This window comes from Pongo pygmaeus, chromosome 13 (genome assembly GCF_028885625.2).
Source record: "Pongo pygmaeus isolate AG05252 chromosome 13, NHGRI_mPonPyg2-v2.0_pri, whole genome shotgun sequence".
Lineage (NCBI taxonomy): Eukaryota > Metazoa > Chordata > Mammalia > Primates > Hominidae > Pongo > Pongo pygmaeus.
The window spans coordinates 73,358,141-73,379,555 of record NC_072386.2 but is presented as its reverse complement, the minus strand read 5'-3'; the positions used below and the strand labels follow the sequence as shown (position 1 = coordinate 73,379,555).

Here is a 21,415-nt window from a genome sequence, read left to right as displayed (position 1 = left end):
TTTGGAGGTTACAGTGAGCTATGATTGCACCGCTGTATTCCAGCTGTGGTGACAGAATGAGACTTGGTCTCTTAAAAACAAAAAACAGTATGAGTCACATATGTAATTTTCCTATTAGCCACTTTAATCAAAAGGAAGGACTGAAGTCAATTTTTCGATAGTGGTGACTCACACATAACAAAATTTATCATGTTAACCATTTTTAAGGGTTCACTTCAGTGACATTAAGTACATTCACGTTGTTGTACAATTGTTACCACCATCCCTTTCCAGAACTCATCTTGCAAAACTGAAACCCTGTACCGTTTAAACAGTAACTCCCCATTTTCCCCATTCCCCCACCTCTAGCAACCACCATTCTTCTTTCTGTCTCTGAATTTGACTACTCTAGGTATTTCATATAAGTGGAATAAGACAGTGTTTGGCCTTTTGTGATTAACTGATTTCCCTTAGTATGACGTCCACAAGGTTCATTTATGTTGTAGCATGTGTCAGAATTTACTTTTTTTTTTTTTTTTTTTTGAGACAGGTCTCACTTTGTCACCCAGGCTGGAGTGCAGTGGCACAATAATGGCTTGCTGCAGCCTCCACCTCCTGAAGTTCAAGTGATCCTCCTGCCTTAGCCCCCCAAGTAGCTGGGACTGCAAGCTCACGTCACCATGCTTGGCTACTTTGTATTTTTTTGTAGAGACAGGGTTTCACCATGTTGCCCAGGTTGGTCTCAAACTCCTGAGCTCAAGCGATCTGCCCCCTTGGTCTCCCAGAGTGCTAGGATTATACAGGTGTGAGCTACCGCACCCAGCCAGAATTTACTGTGTATGACTGAATAATATTCCATTATATGTATGTACCACATTTTAAAAACCCATTGATCTGTTGCTGGTCGCTTGGGTTGCTTCCACCTTTTGGCTATTGTAGTTTTAATATGCTTTATTTAACCCAGTATGTCTAAAATATTTTAAGGTGCAATTGATATAAAGACTATAAAATATCTTGCATTTTGAAATACTAAGTCTTTGAAATATATTTTGTAGTTTACACTTAGGCATATCTCAGTTTGAAGTAGCCACATTTCAAGTGCTTAATAGCCATATGTAGCTGGTGACTACTGAATTAGCACAGCTAATAAAGCTTTCAGGATGTGCTTCCACCTGCCTTTTCTCCTGTTTTCATTGCATTTCAGCCAATTTGTAGTGTCTCTTCCCCTACCCTCAAATATCACTGGCTCTTTCTTCCCCTTTTTGAACCTTTGCAAATGCTGCTAATGACAATGACATAATGGCCAATATTTATTGCAGGCATGATTTGTAAGGCATGATGCATTATATTTTTTTACAATGTCACACAACTTTATGCTGAAAGCACTATTATTATCCTTTTTTTAAAAAATGAAGATGCTGGCCAGGCATGGTGGCTCATGCCGCTAATCCCAGCACTGTGGGAGGCTGAGGCGGGTGGATCACATGAGGTCAGGAGTTTTGAGACCAGCCTGACCAACATGGAGAAACCCCGTCTCTAATAAAAATACAAGATTAGCCAGGTGTGGTGGTGCATGCCTGTAATCCCAGCTACTTGGAAGGCTGAGGCAGGAGAATCGCTTGAACCTGGGAGGCAGAGGTTGCAGTGAGCCGAGATTGTGCCATCGCACTCCAGCCTGTGGGATAAGAGTGAGACTTCGTCTCAAAAAAAAAAAAAAAAAAAGGTACAAAAAATAGCCAGGTGTGGTGGTGCACGCCTGTAGTCCCAGCTACTCGGGAAGCTGAGGTGGGAGAATAGCTTGAATCTGCGAGGCAGAGGTTGCAGTGAGCTGAGATCTTGCCACTGCAGTCCAGCCTGGGCGACAGAGGGAAACTTTTTTTTTTTTTTTTGAGACAGTGTCTTGCACTGTCACCCCGGCTGGAGTGCAGTAGTGCAATCTCAGCTCACTGCAACCTCCGCCTCGTGGGTTCATGCAATTCTCTTGCCTCAGCCTCCTGAGTAGCTGGGATTACAGGTGCACACCACCACACCCGGCTAATTTTTTGTATTTTTAGTAGAGACGGGGTTTCATTATGTTGGCCAGACTGGTCTCGAACTCCTGACCTCATGATTCGTCCGCCTTTGCCTCCCAAAGTGCTGGAATTACAGGCGTGAGCCACCACACCTGGCCTAACTCAGTCTTAAAAAAAAAAAAAAAAAATACTGAGACTCATATTAATGTGATCAAATTCATACACATATTAAGTAGTAGACTCTAGATTCACTGAGTACAAACTTGGGAGGCCTCACCGATCCACTGCCCCAAACTGCCTTGACTTTCCTTTGACTGGCTTTTCAGTCTTTAAAAGTTGATTGAAGAGCTAGGTGTGGTGGTGCAAGCCTGTAGTCCCAGCTACTTGGGAGGCTGAGGTGGGAGAATTACTCGAGCCCAAGAGTTCCACGCCAGCCTGGGCAACATAGCAATACTCTGTATCTTTTTTTAAAAAGTTTATTTAAATGTTAGTTCATCAGTGGGTAATTGGACTCATCAGTCTATATCAGATCATTGATTATAATCTCTGATACCATTTTGTGATTATATGGATTGTCTCCTTCACCCACTCCCCCCTGCCCCCGAGTACTGTAAGAACTTCAGGGGCAGGGACTGTTTTGCTTACTTTCTAATCCCATGTTGCCTAGCATTGTGTCCTGGGCACACACTGAGTAGACAAGTATTTATTGAATGACCAAATAGTGTTTTAAATATTTATCTGCAATATTTTGTACCTAGTTGGGATTTTTTTTTTTTTTTTTTCCTTTTTTAGACAGAGTCTTGTTCTATCACCCAACCTGAAGTGCAGTAGTGCGATCACAGCTCACTGCCACCTTGACCTCTTGGGCTCAAGCGATTCTCCCACTTCACCTTCTGGAGAAGCTGGGACTGCAGGCATGCACCACCGTGCCCAGCTATTTTTTGTACTTGTTTTTGTTTTTTATTTTTTTGTTTGTTTTTATAGAGACAGGATTTTGCCGTGTTGTCCAGACAGGCTGGTCTTAGGAATATTTTAACAATGTGATTTTGAAAAAATGTGTTTATTCTTAATCAACTTAATGTCTGATGGCATTATTACAGTTACTTTCCTGTACCAGCAGCTGCTACTACAAAAAAGGTAAGAGAGGTGATAGATATATTAGCTTGATTTAATCACTCCATATTGTTTACATATATCAAAACATCATGCTGTACTTCATAAGTGTATACAATCATGATGGCAGGTGGATTATGAGGTCCAGAGTTCGATACCATCCTGGCCAACATGGTGAAACCCTGTCTCTACTAAGAATACAAAAACTAGCTGGGCGTGGTGGTGTGCACCTGTAGTCCCAGCTACTCGAGAGGCTGAGGCAGGAGAATCGCTTGAACCCGGGAGGTGGAGGTTGCAGTGAGCTGAGATCGTGAGACTGCACTCTGTCCTGGCAACAGAGTGAGACTCCGACTCAAAAAAAAAAAAATTAATTTGAAAAGTGAAGTTAAACTATACAAATACCATTAAATTGAGATTAGGAGCTTTTTTTAGAGACTGAAGTTGATATTTAAATCTGCTGTTTGCAGAGACTATTGGATTAGCATACTTCACAGATTCCATTTATTATAGGCATGAAAATATATGTGTATTTGCAAAATATTGTTGCTAGACCTGAACTCTGGCTTTTCCAGGTAAATTTATACAACTATGAGTTAGTTTGATGTCCTATAGATATGGCAACAGTCTTGCCTGGTTTACTGGTTAAGCAGCTGCTATATAGATGTCTAAAACTTGGGGGTAATTTTTTTTTTTTTTTTTTTTTTACTCTTTAAAGCTCTCTCCAGTTTTCTTAAAGGATATAACTTTTACACTTAAAAAATACCTTATACATATTTTTATTTTAAAATTAAGAAATTCAAATGATGTTGAAAAGTATAAAAAAGGGGACTGGGCACGGTGCCTCATGCCTGTAAGCCCAGCACTTCAGGAGGCTGAGGCGGGCAGATCACAAGGTCAGGAGTTCAAGACCAGCCTGGCATATAGTGAAACCCTACCTCTACTAAAAAAGTAAAAAAATTAGCCAGTGTGGTGGGGCGCACCTGTAGTCCCAGCCACTTGGGAGGCTGAGGCAGGAGAATCACTTGAACCCGGGAGGTGGAGGTTGCAGTGAGCCAAGATGGCGCCACCGTACTCCAGCCTGGGTGACAGAATGAGACTTAGTCTCAAAAAAAAAAAAGGTGGGGGGGCCCATTCAGGATAAAAGGTAAAGTTAACTTTTTTTTTTTTTTTTTTGGTGATTCTGTCCAGAAAGGTATTTATATGTTCATGTATAATTTTTGACTTTTGTTAAGCAAATGGGGTCAACCACCCACAGTTTTCTTTATCTTACTCTTTCTACTTGTATTACCTTGGTAGTCTTTCCATGTAGAACTAACTCGTTAGACTATTACTTATTATTTTTATGATTTATTGTTTTGGTTTGCTTATTAATATTTTGAGAAAGGAGAGCATGAACCTTAGAATTGGAGAAATCTGATGATGGGTAAGGAGCTTTAATCATCTCAGCCTCACTGGCTACATTTTTAATGTGTCATGTAATACCTGCTTCAGTAGATTGTTTGGAGGATTTTGTGACATCGTATGCATAAAGTACCTGACTCAGAGTTTATATGATTTAATTATATTGGTTTCTTTCCCCACAGCCTTTTGTTCACTGGTGAATTGAGTTTTAAGTTTTTGCAATAGAAGGAAGTATATCTATCCTAGCATGTGAATAGTGAAACATTTAGTTTGTTATTCTTGTCAGATTTAAATCAGAGAATCTAAAAAATAAATTTTCTAAACGATACACTAACATTTGTGGCTGTGTACAGTTTTATGAGAGAGTGCCCCTTCTTCATATGTGTTACATATTCAGTGTAGTTGTTTCTCGTACTTGGCATCCTTGTATTAAAGGGTTATGCAGTGTTTTAAATAAGACTACTAACTTTAAGGTTAAACAACAGACTCTTGGAGAATGATAACTGACAGAACCATGTATATGGATGATTTATGGACATTTTTTCAAATATTTTTAGCAATATTGAGTAAGGAGCTAATTCAAAAATAGACTCTTGAAGGATCTCTGCCTTAAAATACTGAAATAGCAAAGATTTGAATACAGTATTCAGATAACTATTTAGAGAATCCTTGCTAAATGCTGTTAATATGTGATTCTGCGGGAAATGAAATTGTGTATGTTTTATCTTCAGAGCTGAAGTAAATTTTACTTTTGGATAGGTTGATTCCCAACCCTCTGGATGTTTAATAGGTGAGATAGAGAATGGTTGTTTAAAAGCAAGTTTGGATGTTTGGATTTTGGACTGTTTGTAAAGGGTGACAATGTTGCTTTTAAAGTCAAATTAACTCCATTTTCAGAGTGTTTACAGTTTAGAGTTTATCCTTGCATAATTAGATTAGCAATATTTGAATGTCTTAGTGAGTGAATTGTGCCCGGGAAATTTCCATATGTCTCTTAATTCTCCCATCAGCCCTGCAGAATAAATATCTCTATTCCTGATGAAGAAACCAAGGCTCAGAGACAGGTAACATCCTCCAGGTCACACAACTAGCATGTAGCAAAACCAAGATTTGAATTCAGGCCTACATGTTTCAAAAATATTCTTTCCTAGCCTTGATTCTCCTCTCTTTCCTCCATATGTGTGTCTTATTTTCTTCTCGAAAACAATCGAGAACAGGGAGTAAGCAAAGTCAGCCCTCAGCAGCTCAGATTGGCACCATAAAAGTTGATACAATAAATCTTGACACATTTTCATTTCAGGACAGCATTTCACATTCTTTGCGCGCTCTATTTGATATGGTTTTCTAACTTGTCTTAATTATTTGCTGCTTCTTCCTCAGATTAAAAATAGAAAATTTAGGGGAGAAAGAAGGTATGCTTTCAAGACAAGAACTTGACAGTCTGGTTAAAAAAAAATAAGAAAAAGAAAAAGGCAGATACAGGATACCTTGAGAGTCTGGAACAGTTATCACTATATTGCAGAACAGCAGTTGATATTCACACCAGTAACTCAGCATTATCAAAAGTTAAAATTACATTCAGTAGAATGGAAAACAATTTTGGTGCTCACACAGCGGTAACCTTCAGTTAGCTGGAGAATCCACTCATGTGCAACACCTGGCTTTTGGATGATGTTGAAAAAAATGAGGGGTTACTGAAAGTTGTTTTGTCTGTGCTGGGTTCATTTTGAAATCATTAAATTGCTTATTCAAGGTGCATTAGAATTTTGATTCTTATGGTTGTTGAGAAAGAGTTTAATAATTCTCAGCTTTCAGTTCTCTGGCCTGTAGTTATTGTAGGTTATCAGTGCAAGACCAGAGTTGGATGTACATTTGTAGGAAATATGGATACTTTGAGGCCCATTCTATCATGTATCTTTCATTTTGGGTTAATAGTGACCACATAGGCTTAAGGATAAAAATAAGTTAATCTAGGTAATCTTTTTAATGGAAATTACAAAAATTCTTCCTTTATGGTTCTGGCTGTTCCCTAGATGAAAATATTTATTAATTATTATTATTATTATTATTATTATTATTTTTAAAATGGAGTTTCGCTCTTGTTGCCCAGGCTGGAGTGCAATGGCGTGATCTCAGCTCACCACAACCTTCACCTCCCGGGTTCAAGCGATTCTCCTGCCCCAGCCTCCCAAGTAGCTGGGATTACAGGCATGTGCCACCATGCCCAGGATAATTTTGTATTTTTAGTAGAGACGGGGTTTCTCCATGTTGGTCAGGCTGGTCTCAAACTGCCAACCTCAGGTGATCCGCCTGCCTCGGCCTACCAAAGTGCTGGGATTACAGATATGAGCCACTGCGCCTGGCCGAAAATATTTTGTATAATTGTAATAAGTTTTATTTTTCTGCAGAGGAATAATGTCAGTGAGCTACCTCTGTCTAAACAGCTTTGGGATTTTCTAAGATGGCTAATTAAGTTTTTCTATATCAATACTATTTAGCTTCTGATTTTTGCTGTTGTATGATAAAAGTGTAGATTAAACAGACAAAGAAGTTACGTTCAAATGTTAGAAAATTTCTAGAAATTTTGAAGACAGTGTAATCTGAAAACTTTCTCTTTATTCTGTAGGAAGCAGAATAGAAGTAAAAGATATTTGAAGTATGTGCAGAATTTTTAGCTGTAGGACAAATTCCATTTAGATAAAAACACTACATTATTTAACTTGATTTAATTTTCTAAAATATGGTTTATTCGGAAAAGTGTACTGTATCTGGCACGGTACAATTAAACTTAAGATTCATTTACCTTTGTTTCAAATAGAATGGCAGACAGCTGAACTTACAAAGTTGCCTATCTCTTGGTTTTTGCTTGCTTGTTCCAAGTTTTGTATATTTTTTTACTCAGAACAAATCAATTTAACAGTAGCCTTCTACTTGGAAGTGGTTCTAATATCTAAATTAGGTGACATTGGTGGTTTGAAATTTAAAATAAGAACTGAATTATAAATGGTAGTCATATGCAGTTGTCTGTAGTTCCCTAGAACTGTACTGTATGCTATCACCATTTTTAACATGTTTTCCAACTTTTAGCATGAAGTGCCATAAATTCATACTTCAAGTCTCATGAGGTTGGAGGATCCCAGTATCTATGACATTAATTGTCAACAGCTCTGTAATTTTGTGAATGAACGTGATTTCTCGCATGTTTGTCAGGACTTTGGTTTGGTTTCTTGAGGTTTTGTTGTAAGGAGTGAATGTGAAAATGTGTGTGTGGTGCTGGGTACAGCATAGCTGTATAATAATGATTAATGGAGGTAATTTTCGAATGTGTACTGTAGTGTCCTACTCTACTGCATCTAGGACATTGTAGAGAAGCCCTTAGTTTGTCCAGAAAGCCCTGATTATCCTTCAGGTACTGATACTGACAACTCATGGTTAGGAGACTCCTGTTTTTAAATGTTATCAGAGGTTCAACTGAGCTATATTCATTGCTGTTCTATTAGATTTTGAGATTACAGCTGTTTTGGATATCAGGTTTTGTCTCTGCCACATACGATGTTAATGGATCATCTTTTAGCCTTCGGTGATTATCTCTGTTGTCATTTTCATGTCTCATATCCAGTCTGGTCTGCTACCTAAAACTAAGTTCTCTTCATTCCATTTCCTTTCAGTTGACCTGCCCAAGATGAGGCATATATATATGTATTATATGTGTGTATATATATATATATATATATAATTTTTTTTTTTTATTTTTATTTTTTTGAGACGAGTCCCTCTCTGTCACCCAGGCTGGAGTGCAGTGGCGTGATTTTGGCTCACTGCAACCTCTGCCTCCTGGGTTCAAGTGATTCTCGTGCCTTAGCCTCCCGAGTAGCTGGGATTACAGGTGTGTGCCACGACGCCTGGCTAATTTTTATATTTTTAGCAGAGACGGGGTTTCGCCATGTTGGCCAGGCTAGTCTCGAATTCCTGACCTCAGGTGATCCACCCGCCTTGGCCTCCCAGAGTGTTGGAATTACAAGCTTGAGCCACTGCGCCTGCTCCCAGTGAGGCATATTTTAGCTTTGGGGAAGGGAATAATTTGGAATTGAAATACTCAGGAGAGCTGGCTGTGTTTCGACTTCGTGATGTTTCTGTTCTTTCTTTTTTTTGAGACAGGGTCTGGTTCTGTTGACCAAGCTGTTGACCAAGCTGGAGTGCAGTGGCACGATCATAGCTCACTGCAGCCTGCAACTCCAGGGCTCAAGCAGTCCTCCCATGTTGGCCTCCCAAAGTGCTGAGGTTACAGTCATGAACCACCACGCCCAGCCCCTGCTGCAGCTTAAAAGTTCACAGTCAACTTTTAAAACTATTTTTATTAAAGTACAGTATAGAAGAATACATGTGTCATAAATGTACAGGTTCGTGTTTTAGCCTAAAGGTCGAGAAAGTAGAACATGATACCAACTCCCAAGAAGTCACTTGCAAACTTAAGGTAACCACTATTCTCACTTTGGACACCATGGATTTTGTCCCCAACCCTTAAAAAAACAAACTCATATAAATGAAATCATACAATTTATATTAATTTGTGATTGGCTTTTTCGCTCTGTGTTGAGGTATCTGTGATGATATGTGGCAGTAGTTCATTTGTGGTCATTGGGGGTAATCTATTAAATGACTGTACTATAGTTTATTTTACAGTTGAGGGACATTTGGTTTGTTTGCAGTTTTTGGCTAATACAAGTAATACTGGTTCGAATGGTGATTGTATTTTTTGTGGACATGTAATTTGTTAAATAGTGGAATTGTTGGGTCACAGGGTAAGCATATGTTCAACTTCTGTTGCAAAATGTTATTCCAAAATGTACTGATTTATACTTGTACCCACAGTGTGTGTGGTTTCCAGTTGCTCTGCATCCTCTGTAACACTCTTTAACAGTCTTTAACTGAACCATTCAGTGCATTTGTCACTGGTTTTAATTTAAAGTTACCTGTGGTATTTGCCATTTAAATGAAAAGGATTTCATTTTTCTGAAATTCCTGTTTCAATTTCTTGGCCATTTTTCAATTGGGTTGTGTTTCTTGGTGATTTGTAGACATTATGAAATCTGGATTTGAGCTGTGCTGGTTGTGTTGCAAATTGTCTCTTTAAGCGCTTATCTTTTTACTCTGCTAATGGTAGTCCAGTATATGGTGCCCCTTTAAAACAGTGGTTAGGTCTTTTTGTATCCCACTTAGGTCATCTTTTCCAATTGATCAACACTTGATTTCTTGTTATCTTTTTGGTAGTTTAATTGCATGTGGTCACAGAGTACAACTTGGTCAGATTTTAATTTTTTGAAATGTGTTGACTTTCTTTATGGCCCAGCATATGTAGTCTAATTTAGTAAAGGCACTTAAAAAGAATGCTTATTCTGTAGTTGTTGGGTTTGGTGGTCTATGTATGCCCAGTTAGGTCATATGTTAATTGTTCGTATCTTTTCTATTTTTACTAATTCATTTTTGCCCATTTAGTCTGTCAATTTCTGAGATAAATGTATCACATTGTATATAATAGCCAAAAGGCAGAAACAACCCAAATGCTCATCACCTGATGAGTGGATAAGCAAAATAGGTGGTATATCCATACAATGGAATACTATTTGGCCATAGAAAGGGATGAAGTATTGACACATGCTGTGACATGGGTGAATCTTGAAAACATGCCAAGTATAAGAAGCTAGTCACAAAGACCATATGTTATAATATTGCATTTATGTGAAATACTCGTATGGAAACAGAAAGTAGAAATTACTGGTTTCTTATGGTTGGAAGTGATGAGCCATAGGTGGGTGATAGCTGTAGGGTATAGATTTTTTTTGAGGTAATGAAAATGTTCTAAAATTGATTGTAACACATATCTGTGAATACTCCAGAAACCATTGAATCGTATACTTTAAATGAGTGAATTACGTGGTCTGAGTTATGTCTCCATAAAGCTTAAAAAATGCTATTTTTTTTGTAGATATTTGAAAGAATGTAAGAATAGATGCATGTCTTTTTTTGTTTTTTTTTTTTTGAGATGGAGTTTTGCTCTCATTGCCCAGGCTGGAGTGCAATGGCGCAATCTCGGCTCACTGCAACCTCTGCCTCCCAGGTTCAAGCGATTCTCCTGCCTCAGCCTCCTGAGTAGCTGGGATTACAGACATGCACCACCATGCCTAGCTAAGTTTTGTATTTTTAGTAGAGACGGGGTTTCACCATGTTGACCAGGATGTTCCCTATCTTCTGACCTTGTGATCCGCCCGCCTCGGCCTCCCAGAGTGCTGGGATTACAGGCGTGAGCCACCGCGCCCTGCCAGATGCATGTGTTTAATCTAGCATCTTACCTTCAAATCCTAAAATACGATAAAATGCTATATAACTGTATGTTCAATAATTAAGTCATTTATTTCAGAATAATGAGGGATATCAAAGATTTTGGGAAGGATTTCTGAGTTTAAGGTTAAGAAACACAAATCTAGTTTTACCCTCTCATTTTGCATATGAAAAATAGTTAATCTGGATAGGTTTGTCTTTGAAGTCAAATCTAGGTTTGAATCCTAACTACCAGTTTATTAGCTGTGTCAGTGTGGGGGGAAGAGAGACATCTGTAACCTCTTTTTCTGTGTCTGAAATAGGATTAAAAACTCTCTTCCTCACAAAATTGTTGAGTATTAAGAGAAGTGACATAGTAGTAGCTACCATTTATTGACTACTGCCTATATACCTGATGTTTGCATTTATATACATTCTCGTTTAATTCTTACAAACCATGTGTTCTGCCCTTCATTATATTACTATTTTGGATAGGTACTAAAGGGAAAAATGAGATGTCTAATAATGGGAGGATAGTTAAATTATGACCTGTTTCTAGATATAGAATATCATGCAAATGGTGTTCTATGAAGATTTTCTGTTACTTGGAAATTGCTTATCTTAGATAAAAGGATTATGTATCATAGGATTTCAAATAAAGGAAAGAAAATGCAGATGGAAAAGCTTCAAAATATTTACTGAAGTATAGTTTTATGTTATCTTTATGCTTTTTTTGGTATTTTTCAAAATGTTAGCAGTGTGTATGGGAGTTGACAAAGGTAAAACAGATTTTTTAAAAACCAGTTGTTTACATTGGCTGTTGTAACTTGATTATGGAAAATTTTATTCATACACAAATGTAGAGTGTTAGGAACTTTCATGCACCTATCTCTGATTTTCAACAATGATATATAGCTTGTCATGTTTTTTATATATGCCTTCCCTTCTTTGTCCCCACAAGATTTTTTAAATCTCAGACATTCTGTCATTTAATGTCTTTCCATTTATTGTGACAACCAGAAAAATGCCCTATATATTTCCAAAACACCTTCTTGGCAGCAGTTTCCTCATCTATTGAGATCCACTGCTGTGGGACAGTGAGGTAGAGTGGTTTGAAGATGTGATTCTTTTCTGAATTTGGACTGATTTCTTGAGCCAGTCTTTTAATGTAGATTCCTGGGCCCACTCTGAAGCTTTCCTGTTTGGACAGTCTGGTAAAGCCTAAGCATACTGGTGATTTTGGTAAAGATATGAGAATAGTATAAGTTAAGTTTTTCTTTATAGCATAATGCTCTTTTCTTTTGTCTGGTTTTATGTGTCTGGTCCCTGGAAAGCCTTTCTTCAGGTTTTATCAGCTACTTTCTTTAGTAGTCTTTCTTTAGTTTTCACTTATGGAAAGCCTTCCCTGACTTCCCTTTATGTTTCCTTTGGACTTCATGGTTTTACTTGACTGTCATTGGACTGTTCACCTTCAGGGAAAGAGTTGTGTCTTTTATCTTTGATTTTCCATAGTACTGCTTGTTAATAAATATTGAATAAAGTAAGTGGGAAGGATGGTCAGTATAATACAGATTAAGTATACTTTATCCAAAAACTTTTTTTTTTTTTTTAAACAGACAGACTTGGGACCAGAAGTGTCTCAGATTTCAGATTTTGGTTTTTTTTTTTTTTGATTTTGGGATATTTGCCTTATATACTTACTGGTTCAGCATTGCTAATTTGAAAATCCAAAGTTTGAAATGCTCCAATGAGCATTTCCTTTTAGTGTCATGGATACTCAAAAGTTTTGGATGTTGGTGCATTTCAGATTTGGGGTATTTGCATTAGAGATACTCCACCCCTAGGCCAAGAATATGAGATTGGCTGTGTATACTGTATTCAACTAGAAAGAAAGGAACAGGACTGAAGATAGAAGTCTGAGGAATGGATTATTTTGGACGTGGTAAGAGCTAATTGTGGCTCAAACTAAATTTGGTCTCATTGACATAAAAAGAATAATGATATTGGGAAGCAATGCATTGTTAGGCCTTAGCAGGGATCGAATATAGGATATGTGCACCTATAGTAGGACCTTTGTGTTAGAGATGAAGGTAATAATTTCTTACTAAGATCAAGATACTGACATAAAAAGGATGCATCTCTGTATTGTTTGAATTGCGTATTTTTTGTTTTGTTTTGTTTTTAGAGGTGGGATATCACTCTGTCACCCAGGCTGGAGTGCAGTGGTGTGATAATAGCTCACTGCAGCCTCGAACTCCTGGACTCAAGCAGTCCTCCTGCCTCAGCCTCCTGGAACATTGGGATTACGGTGTTTGAATTGTAGCGTCTGTAGTAGGGGCCTCTATGAGGTACCTGTAGAAACTAGACTGTATGGTGCTGTGCAAACAACTGTAATACATACTTATTTTATTTTTATTTAGTTTAAGGAAGAAATCTCTAAACGTTTTAAATCACATACTGACCAACTTGTGTTGATATTTGCTGGAAAAATTTTGAAAGATCAAGATACCTTGAGTCAGCATGGAATTCATGATGGACTTACTGTTCACCTTGTCATTAAAACACAAAACAGGTATGGTTTTGGAAGATGTACAGCTTTAAAATCGTGGATAAATGTTCATACTTCTAAAAGAAACTAGTGTTGGCTGTAAATTACTTTCCCTGTCATTAATATTTAAATAGTTAAAATTCTTTCCTTGCTGTCGATAACAGTTTTAAAAAGTGTGATTCCACGTTAATGCTTACACGATTGTCAGATAACCATTTCATATTTTACAAGGTTCATTGGTATTTAGTTATTATATCTAAATTATTTGCATTAGAACAAGCAAGTTTTTAGCTTTTCTTTTAGTAAGGAAATTTTTAGACAAAGATCATGAGTAACTTATCTCCTTAGCAAACCACAAATTGATAATTATATTTCATTAAGTCTAAGGAACTTTTTTTTTTTTTTAAAGAGACAGAGTCATGCCATGTTGCCCAGGCTGGGCTCAGGTGATGCTTCCATGTCAGCCTGGGACTGTAGGTGCGTGCCACAGTGTCCAGCTGGCACCACCAATTTTAAAGAGATGCCTTTGTGTATCACTAAGAAAGAATACTGCTAACTGGATTGATGTTTTCTTGTCACTTAAAATGTTTATTTTATACTTAGTGAAAGAGCTCCTTTAAACTTACATGGGTATGGAATTTTATCATATCACTCTTGCATAACATACAAAGACTTAGTTGTCAGTGTCTGTATTTTTTCATACAGTATCAAACTGTTCTGTCAGGAGTGTTGGTGGTGTAGCATTGCTTAAAAGAGCTCTCCAGTATTTTCTCCAGGATTTTGTTCCAAGCCATTAACACTCATTCTGTAAGTTTTTATGCTGGTATTCACCAACAGCAAATACTTGCTTTACTCATTCAAAATATTCCTTCTATTTTGGTGCTATTCTGAATACATGATAACTTCTGTCAGTGCCAATTAATAGTGTAATTATTTTGAAGACACTTAATGTGGTAATTAAGCCCGTTATGTATGATGCAACAGTGTACCCAGGCATTCAGTTGAAGTCATGTAGACTACATGTGCAGGCATGTAGTTGATGCCTGGCTGTCAGCAATTGTAAGACAGATCCTGATTTCAGAGATGTTAAAATGGAAAAATGTGTGCCTTAGCTAAATTCAGGGAAAGAAGCAATGAGTGGGATTCAAAACTCTTATCTGGTATCATCTGGAAGGGTTTTTTTATTTCCTTACTTTTTTTTTTTTTTTTTTTTGAAACGGAATTTCACTCTTGTCACCCAGGCTGGAGTGCAACGGTGCGATCTCAGCTCACTGCAACGTCTGCCTCCGGGTTCAAGCGATTCTCCCGCCTCAGCCTCCCAAGTAGCTGGAATTACAGGCATGCGCCACCACGCCCAGCTAATTTTGTATTTTTAATAGAGACGGGGTTTCCTCATGTTGGCCAGGCTGGTCACGAACTCCTGAACTCAGGTGATCTGCCAGCCTTGGCCTCCCAAAGTGCTGGGATTACAGGCGTGAGCCACCTTGCCTGGCTTATTTCCTTTTAGGGATAATACTAAGTAATAAGCCAGGCGTGGTGGCTCATGCCTGAAATCTGAGCACTTTGGGAGGGTGAGGTGGGCAGATCACCTGAGGTCAGGAGTTCCAGAGCAGCGTGGTCAACATGGTGAAACCCTGTCTCTACTAAAAATACAAAAAATAGCCCAGCACAGTGGTGTGCACCTGTAGTCCCAGCTACTCGGGAGGCTGAGGCAGGAGAATCGCTTGAACCTGGGAGGCGGAGGTTACAGTGAGCCGAGATCATGGCACTGCACCTCCAGCCTTGGTGACGGAGCAAGACTGTCTTTAAAAAATAAATAAATAAATAAAGTAATAATTACTAATCATATTGATTTGTTGGCTTTCTTTTGATGAAGTCTCTCACTTTTTATTGTTTCAAGAATTTCAAGGGCCAGAGTAAAACTGGTTCATAACCCTCAAGAACTAGAAGGGGATAGATTAAAAAGTTGTGGGTTTTTTGTTTGTTTTTCAAGAGTCTCGCTCTGTCACCCAGGCTGGAGTGCAGTGGCGCAATCTTGGCTCACTACAACCTCTGCCTCCTGGGTTCAAGCAATCCTCCTGCCTCAGCCTCCTGAGTAGCTGGGATTACAGGCATGTGCCACCATGCCCGGCTAATTTTTGTATTTTTAGTAGAGGCAGGGATTTACCATGTTGGCCAGACTGGTCTTGAACTCCTGACCTCAGGTGATCGCCTGCCTCGGCCTCGCAAAGTGCTGGGATTACAGGCGTGAGCCACCGCACCTGGCCAAGATAAAAAAGTTTTTTATATAATCAAGCTTTGTGGGTGTAACTGGTCATTGGCTTCCCTCTTATGAGATAACCTACCTCCCTCTCTTACATAAGCAATATGATTGAAACTAATGAAATATTTGTGTACATTATACTCAAAGAGGAGGGGCAATTGCAGCATATTTTGTATTTTGTAGGGTTTTATTTTATTTTGTATTTTTTGTTCCCAATGCTTAGTTTTCTCAGGCTTTTTACTAAATGATAATTTGATTTGGTCTGAGAGTTTACCCTTTATTTCTAGATGTCAGGATTTCAGTGGTTTTTTTTTTTTTTTTTTTTTTTTTTTTCTGAGACAGAGTCTCGCTGTGTTGCCCAGGCTGGACGGAGTGCAGTGGCACGATCTCGCTCACTTGCAAGCTCCACCTCCCGGATTTACGCCACTCTCCCCGGCCCTCAGCCTCCCGAGTAGTTGGGACTACAGGCACTCGCCATCACGCCCAGCTAATTTTTTGTATGTTTAGTAGAGACGAGGTTTCACTGTGTTAGCCAGGATGGTCTTATCTCTTGACCTCGTGATTGGCCAGCCTCGGCCTCCCAAAGTGCTGGGATTACAGGCGTGAGCTACTGCGCCTGGCCTTCAGTGGTTCTTTTAAAAATAATCAGCTCTACTGCTTACTCTGTGATTGATTATTTTCCCTAGGCCTCAGGACCATTCAGCTCAGCAAACAAATACAGCTGGAAGCAATGTTACTACATCATCAACTCCTAATAGTAACTCCACATCTGGTTCTGCTACTAGCAACCCTTTTGGTTTAGGTAAGTGTCTTTAGTCATTCCAGTAGGGATGGGAAAAAATACTCCTTTCCCTTCCTGGGTAGTTTCAGATAAAATGAGAAAATAAAACATTATGTCACTTTAACAACAAAAATTAAAAAAAATAACATATATTCCTATAATTGTAGATATTAAGGAAGTAGTTAGGGATATGGATATTCTTACATATCAGTTGGCGCCTTTCTTTTTAATAATGAAAGAGACGTAGTTTGTGTATACCTGATCTGACTACCACATAATTTAGCATGAGTAAGATTAGCTGGTTATTAATCGTAAGCCAGCGTCCCTGAATAATAATTTTTTCATTTGTAAAAGGAAGGGATCAGACCGCATTAGTTATTTTGTAACTGTCCTGAACACATGGAAAGGGGGTCTGGGAAGCCAGCCTAGCCTAAAACTGCTTTTGTTTTTCTTATATTAGTTTTTTTGTTTGTTTGTTTTTTTTAAGAGAGGCAGGATCTTGCTCAGTCACTGAGGCTAGAGTGCAATGATGCCATCCATAGCTCACTGCAGCCTCAAACTCCTGGCTTACGGTGTCCTGCTGGCATCCCAAAATGCTGGGGTTACAGATGAGAGCCACTGTGCCTGGCCTATATTAGATTTATATATTGAGGTTCTGTGGAATTTTTTTTTTTTTTTTTTTTTTGAGGCAGAGTCTTGCTCTGTCACCCAGGCTGGAGTGCAGTGGCGCGATCTTGGCTCACTGCAACCTCCGCCTCCCGGGTTCAAGCGATTCTCCTGCCTCAGCCTCCCGAGTAGCTGGGATTATAGGAGTGTGCCACCACGCCTGGCTAATTTTTTTGTATTTTTAGTAGAGACTGGGTTTCACCATGTTAGCCAGGATGGTCTAGATCTCCTGAATTTGTGATCTGCCAAAGTGCTGTTATCCATTTTCTTTTGATAATAGCGAAACTCAGTGGCTTATTACAACAAAGCTTCATTTCTTGCTACATTTTTCTGCATGCTATTTGCTTTTTACCAGTTCGTAAGGTGCCCATCCATATAATCCCTCAGAGACTTAAGCTAATGAAAGTCATTTTTCATTCTGCTGTATTATAGCTCTACCCTTTGGAACATGGCAGAAGAGACAGCTACAGGGTTTTAAGTTGAACCTGCTATACTTTGGCCAGAAGTGGCACATATCATTTCTTGTAGTCCTTTGGCATTTCACATAGTCCTGTCCAAGTGCAAAAGAAATAATAAGGCTGCAAAATGAAATGTTTGGTGAGCACTGCTATCTGCTACTGTAGTTAGTCATACTGAATTTTTTGTGGTTTCAAGAATGCATTAATACGTTTATCTTTGTGCTTTTTGTATATGGTGTTCATTGTGCCTAGTATTCAGTCCCCCTCCTAACCTTCACGTTTCCTTGCCAAAGTATTTATGCTCCAGACTCATTAAGTGTTATCTCTTCTTCTGAAAGTAGCCATTCCACTTGGGTTATATTACCGTAATATCCTGTGAATATTCTTTACTGAAGTACTTAACATCTGTATAGACATTTATTTTCTTGTCTGTCTTTCCCACTAGATTGAGTTCTGAGAATGTCTTTCTTGTTGCCTTATTCTCAATACATATGTAACAGAGTCTCTGGCATATATAAAAAGTGCTCAGTAAGTGAGAAATGAATGCATTTGGTTGGTTATGTAATTTTACAAAGTCAACACTTTGTGATAAGCACTTGGTCATCCTGTTGCTCTGTTAGGTTTCTCCTTGATTTAAGTCCTCCAAAGAGAAATCTATTTCCAGGTATTCCCTGGCTTTCTGTCTCCTTGACTGGCAGTATCAGCCCTCTTGTACCCAGTGTTTATAGGTGAATTCTGCTTCCTGTTAATAAAACTTAAACTAGCCTTTTGGAAAGATTATTAGAAGTATAGTCTGGTGTGTGTATTTATTATTTCTTCCTTTAGCTGGCGTAATCTGGAATATTTTTTCTGACACCAGCCAATTGTCCAATACGAGCTCTGTGTCCAAGATTCAGCTTCATTTCTGATACTACCTACCTACAGTTAGTATCCGATCTCACAAGTTAGCAGACTCAGTCCTGCAAGACTGCCCCTACTTCAGATACCGGTCACAAATTCTAGGCCACCTGTACTTCTGACTGACCAGCTGTAAATTGGGGGTTCCCCTGACCACCTCCTCAGGTTCAATAATTGCTAGAATGGCACCTAGACCTCAAGGAAACACTTATGTTTACCTGTTTATTATAAAGGATACAACTCAGAAACAGACAAATGCTTGGAAGATAATTATTAGGGTACAAGGTATGGGTATGTGGGGGATGGAAGTTGGGCTCAAAGGTTCCATCCAGGTCTCCTCAGCCCACAACCCTCCTAACACTCAGATGAGCTTTTCATTTTGAGTTTTCTTAATCTTATTGTTGAAGAATTTGCATAGAGCTCTATCTCCACCTCCCTACCCTTACTTTCTTGGCGGGTGGGGCTGAAAGTTTTAGCCCTTTAATCACTTTGTCTTTCTGGTGACCAGCTCCTTTCTGAGGCTATCCAGGGGCCTAAGTCACTTCATTAGCATAATGATCAAAAGGGCTTGTAATGAATAATAAAAGATACTCCTGTCACTTAGAAAATTCCAAAGTTTTAGTAACTCAGGATCAAGGAGAAAGACCAAATATATTTATGTATTATACTACACACATGAAAATATATTTTGTTGATTTTATTACTTAAATTTAATAACCAAAGTGTAAATTTTTGGCTAATTTCAATGATAGGAATTAAATATTAGTAATAGGTATTCGATTTGTTTTTAAATGATTTCTTGTAATAGACGATTGGGTCAACTAATACTTTTTTGCATCTTCATATTTTATGTCATGTTAATGATAAATTTTCTGACTTTGATTTGTATGTTTTTGCCCTTTATCCTCTTAGGTGGCCTTGGGGGACTTGCAGGTCTGAGTAGCTTGGGTTTGAATACTACCAACTTCTCTGAACTACAGAGTCAGATGCAGCGACAACTTTTGTCTAACCCTGAAATGATGGTCCAGATCATGGAAAATCCCTTTGTTCAGAGCATGCTCTCAAATCCTGACCTGATGAGACAATTAATTATGGCCAATCCACAAATGCAGCAGTTGATACAGAGAAATCCAGAAATTAGTCATATGTTGAATAATCCAGATATAATGAGACAAGTATGTGGAAAGTTCTTTCAGTTCGTTTAGCTAAAAAATGATATATTTGTTATTTAATTTTCTATGGTTAACGAGATTGTCCTATATGTATGGTTAAGCTAAAGAGAGAAATCCCAATCTTGGTTTAAGAAAACTCAACAAAGCACTAATTTGGCTATTTGAACTCTGAATTTTCTGTTAAATTGAAGGATCTTTGTAAATAGTTTATTTTGAAGGCTTAAGAATCAAAAAGTCCAATGCTGGAGATGGGAAATTCACTCATAACAAAGTGCTTCCTTCTTTATGTTATTTGAATACTAAGTTGCTTTTTTGAGGTGAAATACACCAGGGATTATTTAAAATAATCTCCTGCCTTATATATTGAATACAAAATTGCCACAACTTTAAAGCTTTAATTGGTTTTTATTTGTGATTCTAGAATCAGACAACACCTCATTTTATAAAATAGAGTGTTCTCATGAGCTGAGCAGAAGAGGTTGGCTTTATAGGCATAAAAGGGCTGAAGAAAGCAAAAACGAACAAAAAGCAGATGGATCTTTTCAAAGTTACTTTCCTAATAGGGTTAAAATGGAGGGAACTCTTTCTTGTTACAGTGACTCACGTTGACTGCAGCTTACTGTGGTTTTGAGGGAGAAACTGGCCCTTTTCATAGTTCACTTTGATTACATGGCACTTGGCACAAGTGGCTCTATTTTGGTTTGGTGTGGTCTGCTGGGGCATAGTGCAGGAGGCTGGTCCAAAACAGTGGCCTCCTGGCCGGGCGCGGTGGCTCACGCCTGTAATCCCAGCACTTTGGGAAGCTGAGGCAAGCGGATCACGAGGTCAGGAGATAAAGACCATCCTGGCTAACACGGTGAAACCCTGTCTCTACTAAAAAATACAAAAAAAATTAGCCGGGCGTGGTGGTGGGCACCTGTAGTCCCAGCTACTTGGGGGGCTGAGGCAGGATAATGGGTGTGAACCCGGGAGGCGGAGCTTGCAGTGAACCAAGATCATGCCACTGCACTCCAGGCTGGGTGACAAAGCAAAGACTTCGTCTCAAAAAAATTAAAAAAAAAACAAAACAAAACAAAACAGTGGCCTCCCATAAACTTTGGTTTAATGGCAGTTAATAAAGTAATTAATGTAATTCATGTGTATTTCAATGCCTTTTTTTTCTCTTTTTTTATTTTTTCGGAAATCTTTTTCTTAGACGTTGGAACTTGCCAGGAATCCAGCAATGATGCAGGAGATGATGAGGAACCAGGACCGAGCCTTGAGCAACCTAGAAAGCATCCCAGGGGGATATAATGCTTTAAGGCGCATGTACACAGATATTCAGGAACCAATGCTGAGTGCTGCACAAGAGCAGGTGATCCACTGGCTCCAAGGTTCAGGCCAAGGAGTAACTTCTGTTTTAACACAAATATGTGTATGATTGAGGCTAGCTTTTATATGAGGAATGTGGTTTTCAATTTTTAAAAAGTTCAGTGGCCGGGTGCAGTGGCTCACGCCTGTAATCCCAGCACTTTGGGAGGCTGAGGCGGGTGGACCCCAAGGTCAGATGATCGAGACCATCCTGGCCAACATGGTGAAACCCTGTCTCTACTAAAAATACAAAAAATTAGCTGGGCATGGTGGTGGGCGCCTGTAGTCCCAGCTACTCGGGAGGCTGAGGCAGGAGAATGGTGTGAACCCAGGAGGCGGAGCTTGCAGTGAGCCGAGATCAAGCCACTGCACTCCAGCCTGGGTGACAGAGCGAGACTCCGTCTCAAAAAAAAAAAAAAAAAGTTTCCTATCTTATTTAAAACAAAAGCTTATTTTT

General features: G+C 38.8%; 1 protein-coding gene across 2 annotated transcripts in view; it reads left to right on the top strand.

The window, feature by feature from the left end:
• The window catches only part of UBQLN1 (ubiquilin 1), a 53,197-nt gene that overhangs the window by 11,697 nt on the left and 20,085 nt on the right, over positions 1-21,415 (top strand). For both annotated transcript variants that reach the window (XM_054501649.2, XM_054501648.2), the window contains exons 2-5: positions 13,244-13,395; positions 16,321-16,436; positions 19,349-19,611; positions 20,804-20,962. In XM_054501649.2, coding sequence (XP_054357624.1) covers positions 13,244-13,395; positions 16,321-16,436; positions 19,349-19,611; positions 20,804-20,962 — 690 coding nt within the window. The remainder of the gene's footprint in view (positions 1-13,243; positions 13,396-16,320; positions 16,437-19,348; positions 19,612-20,803; positions 20,963-21,415) is intronic.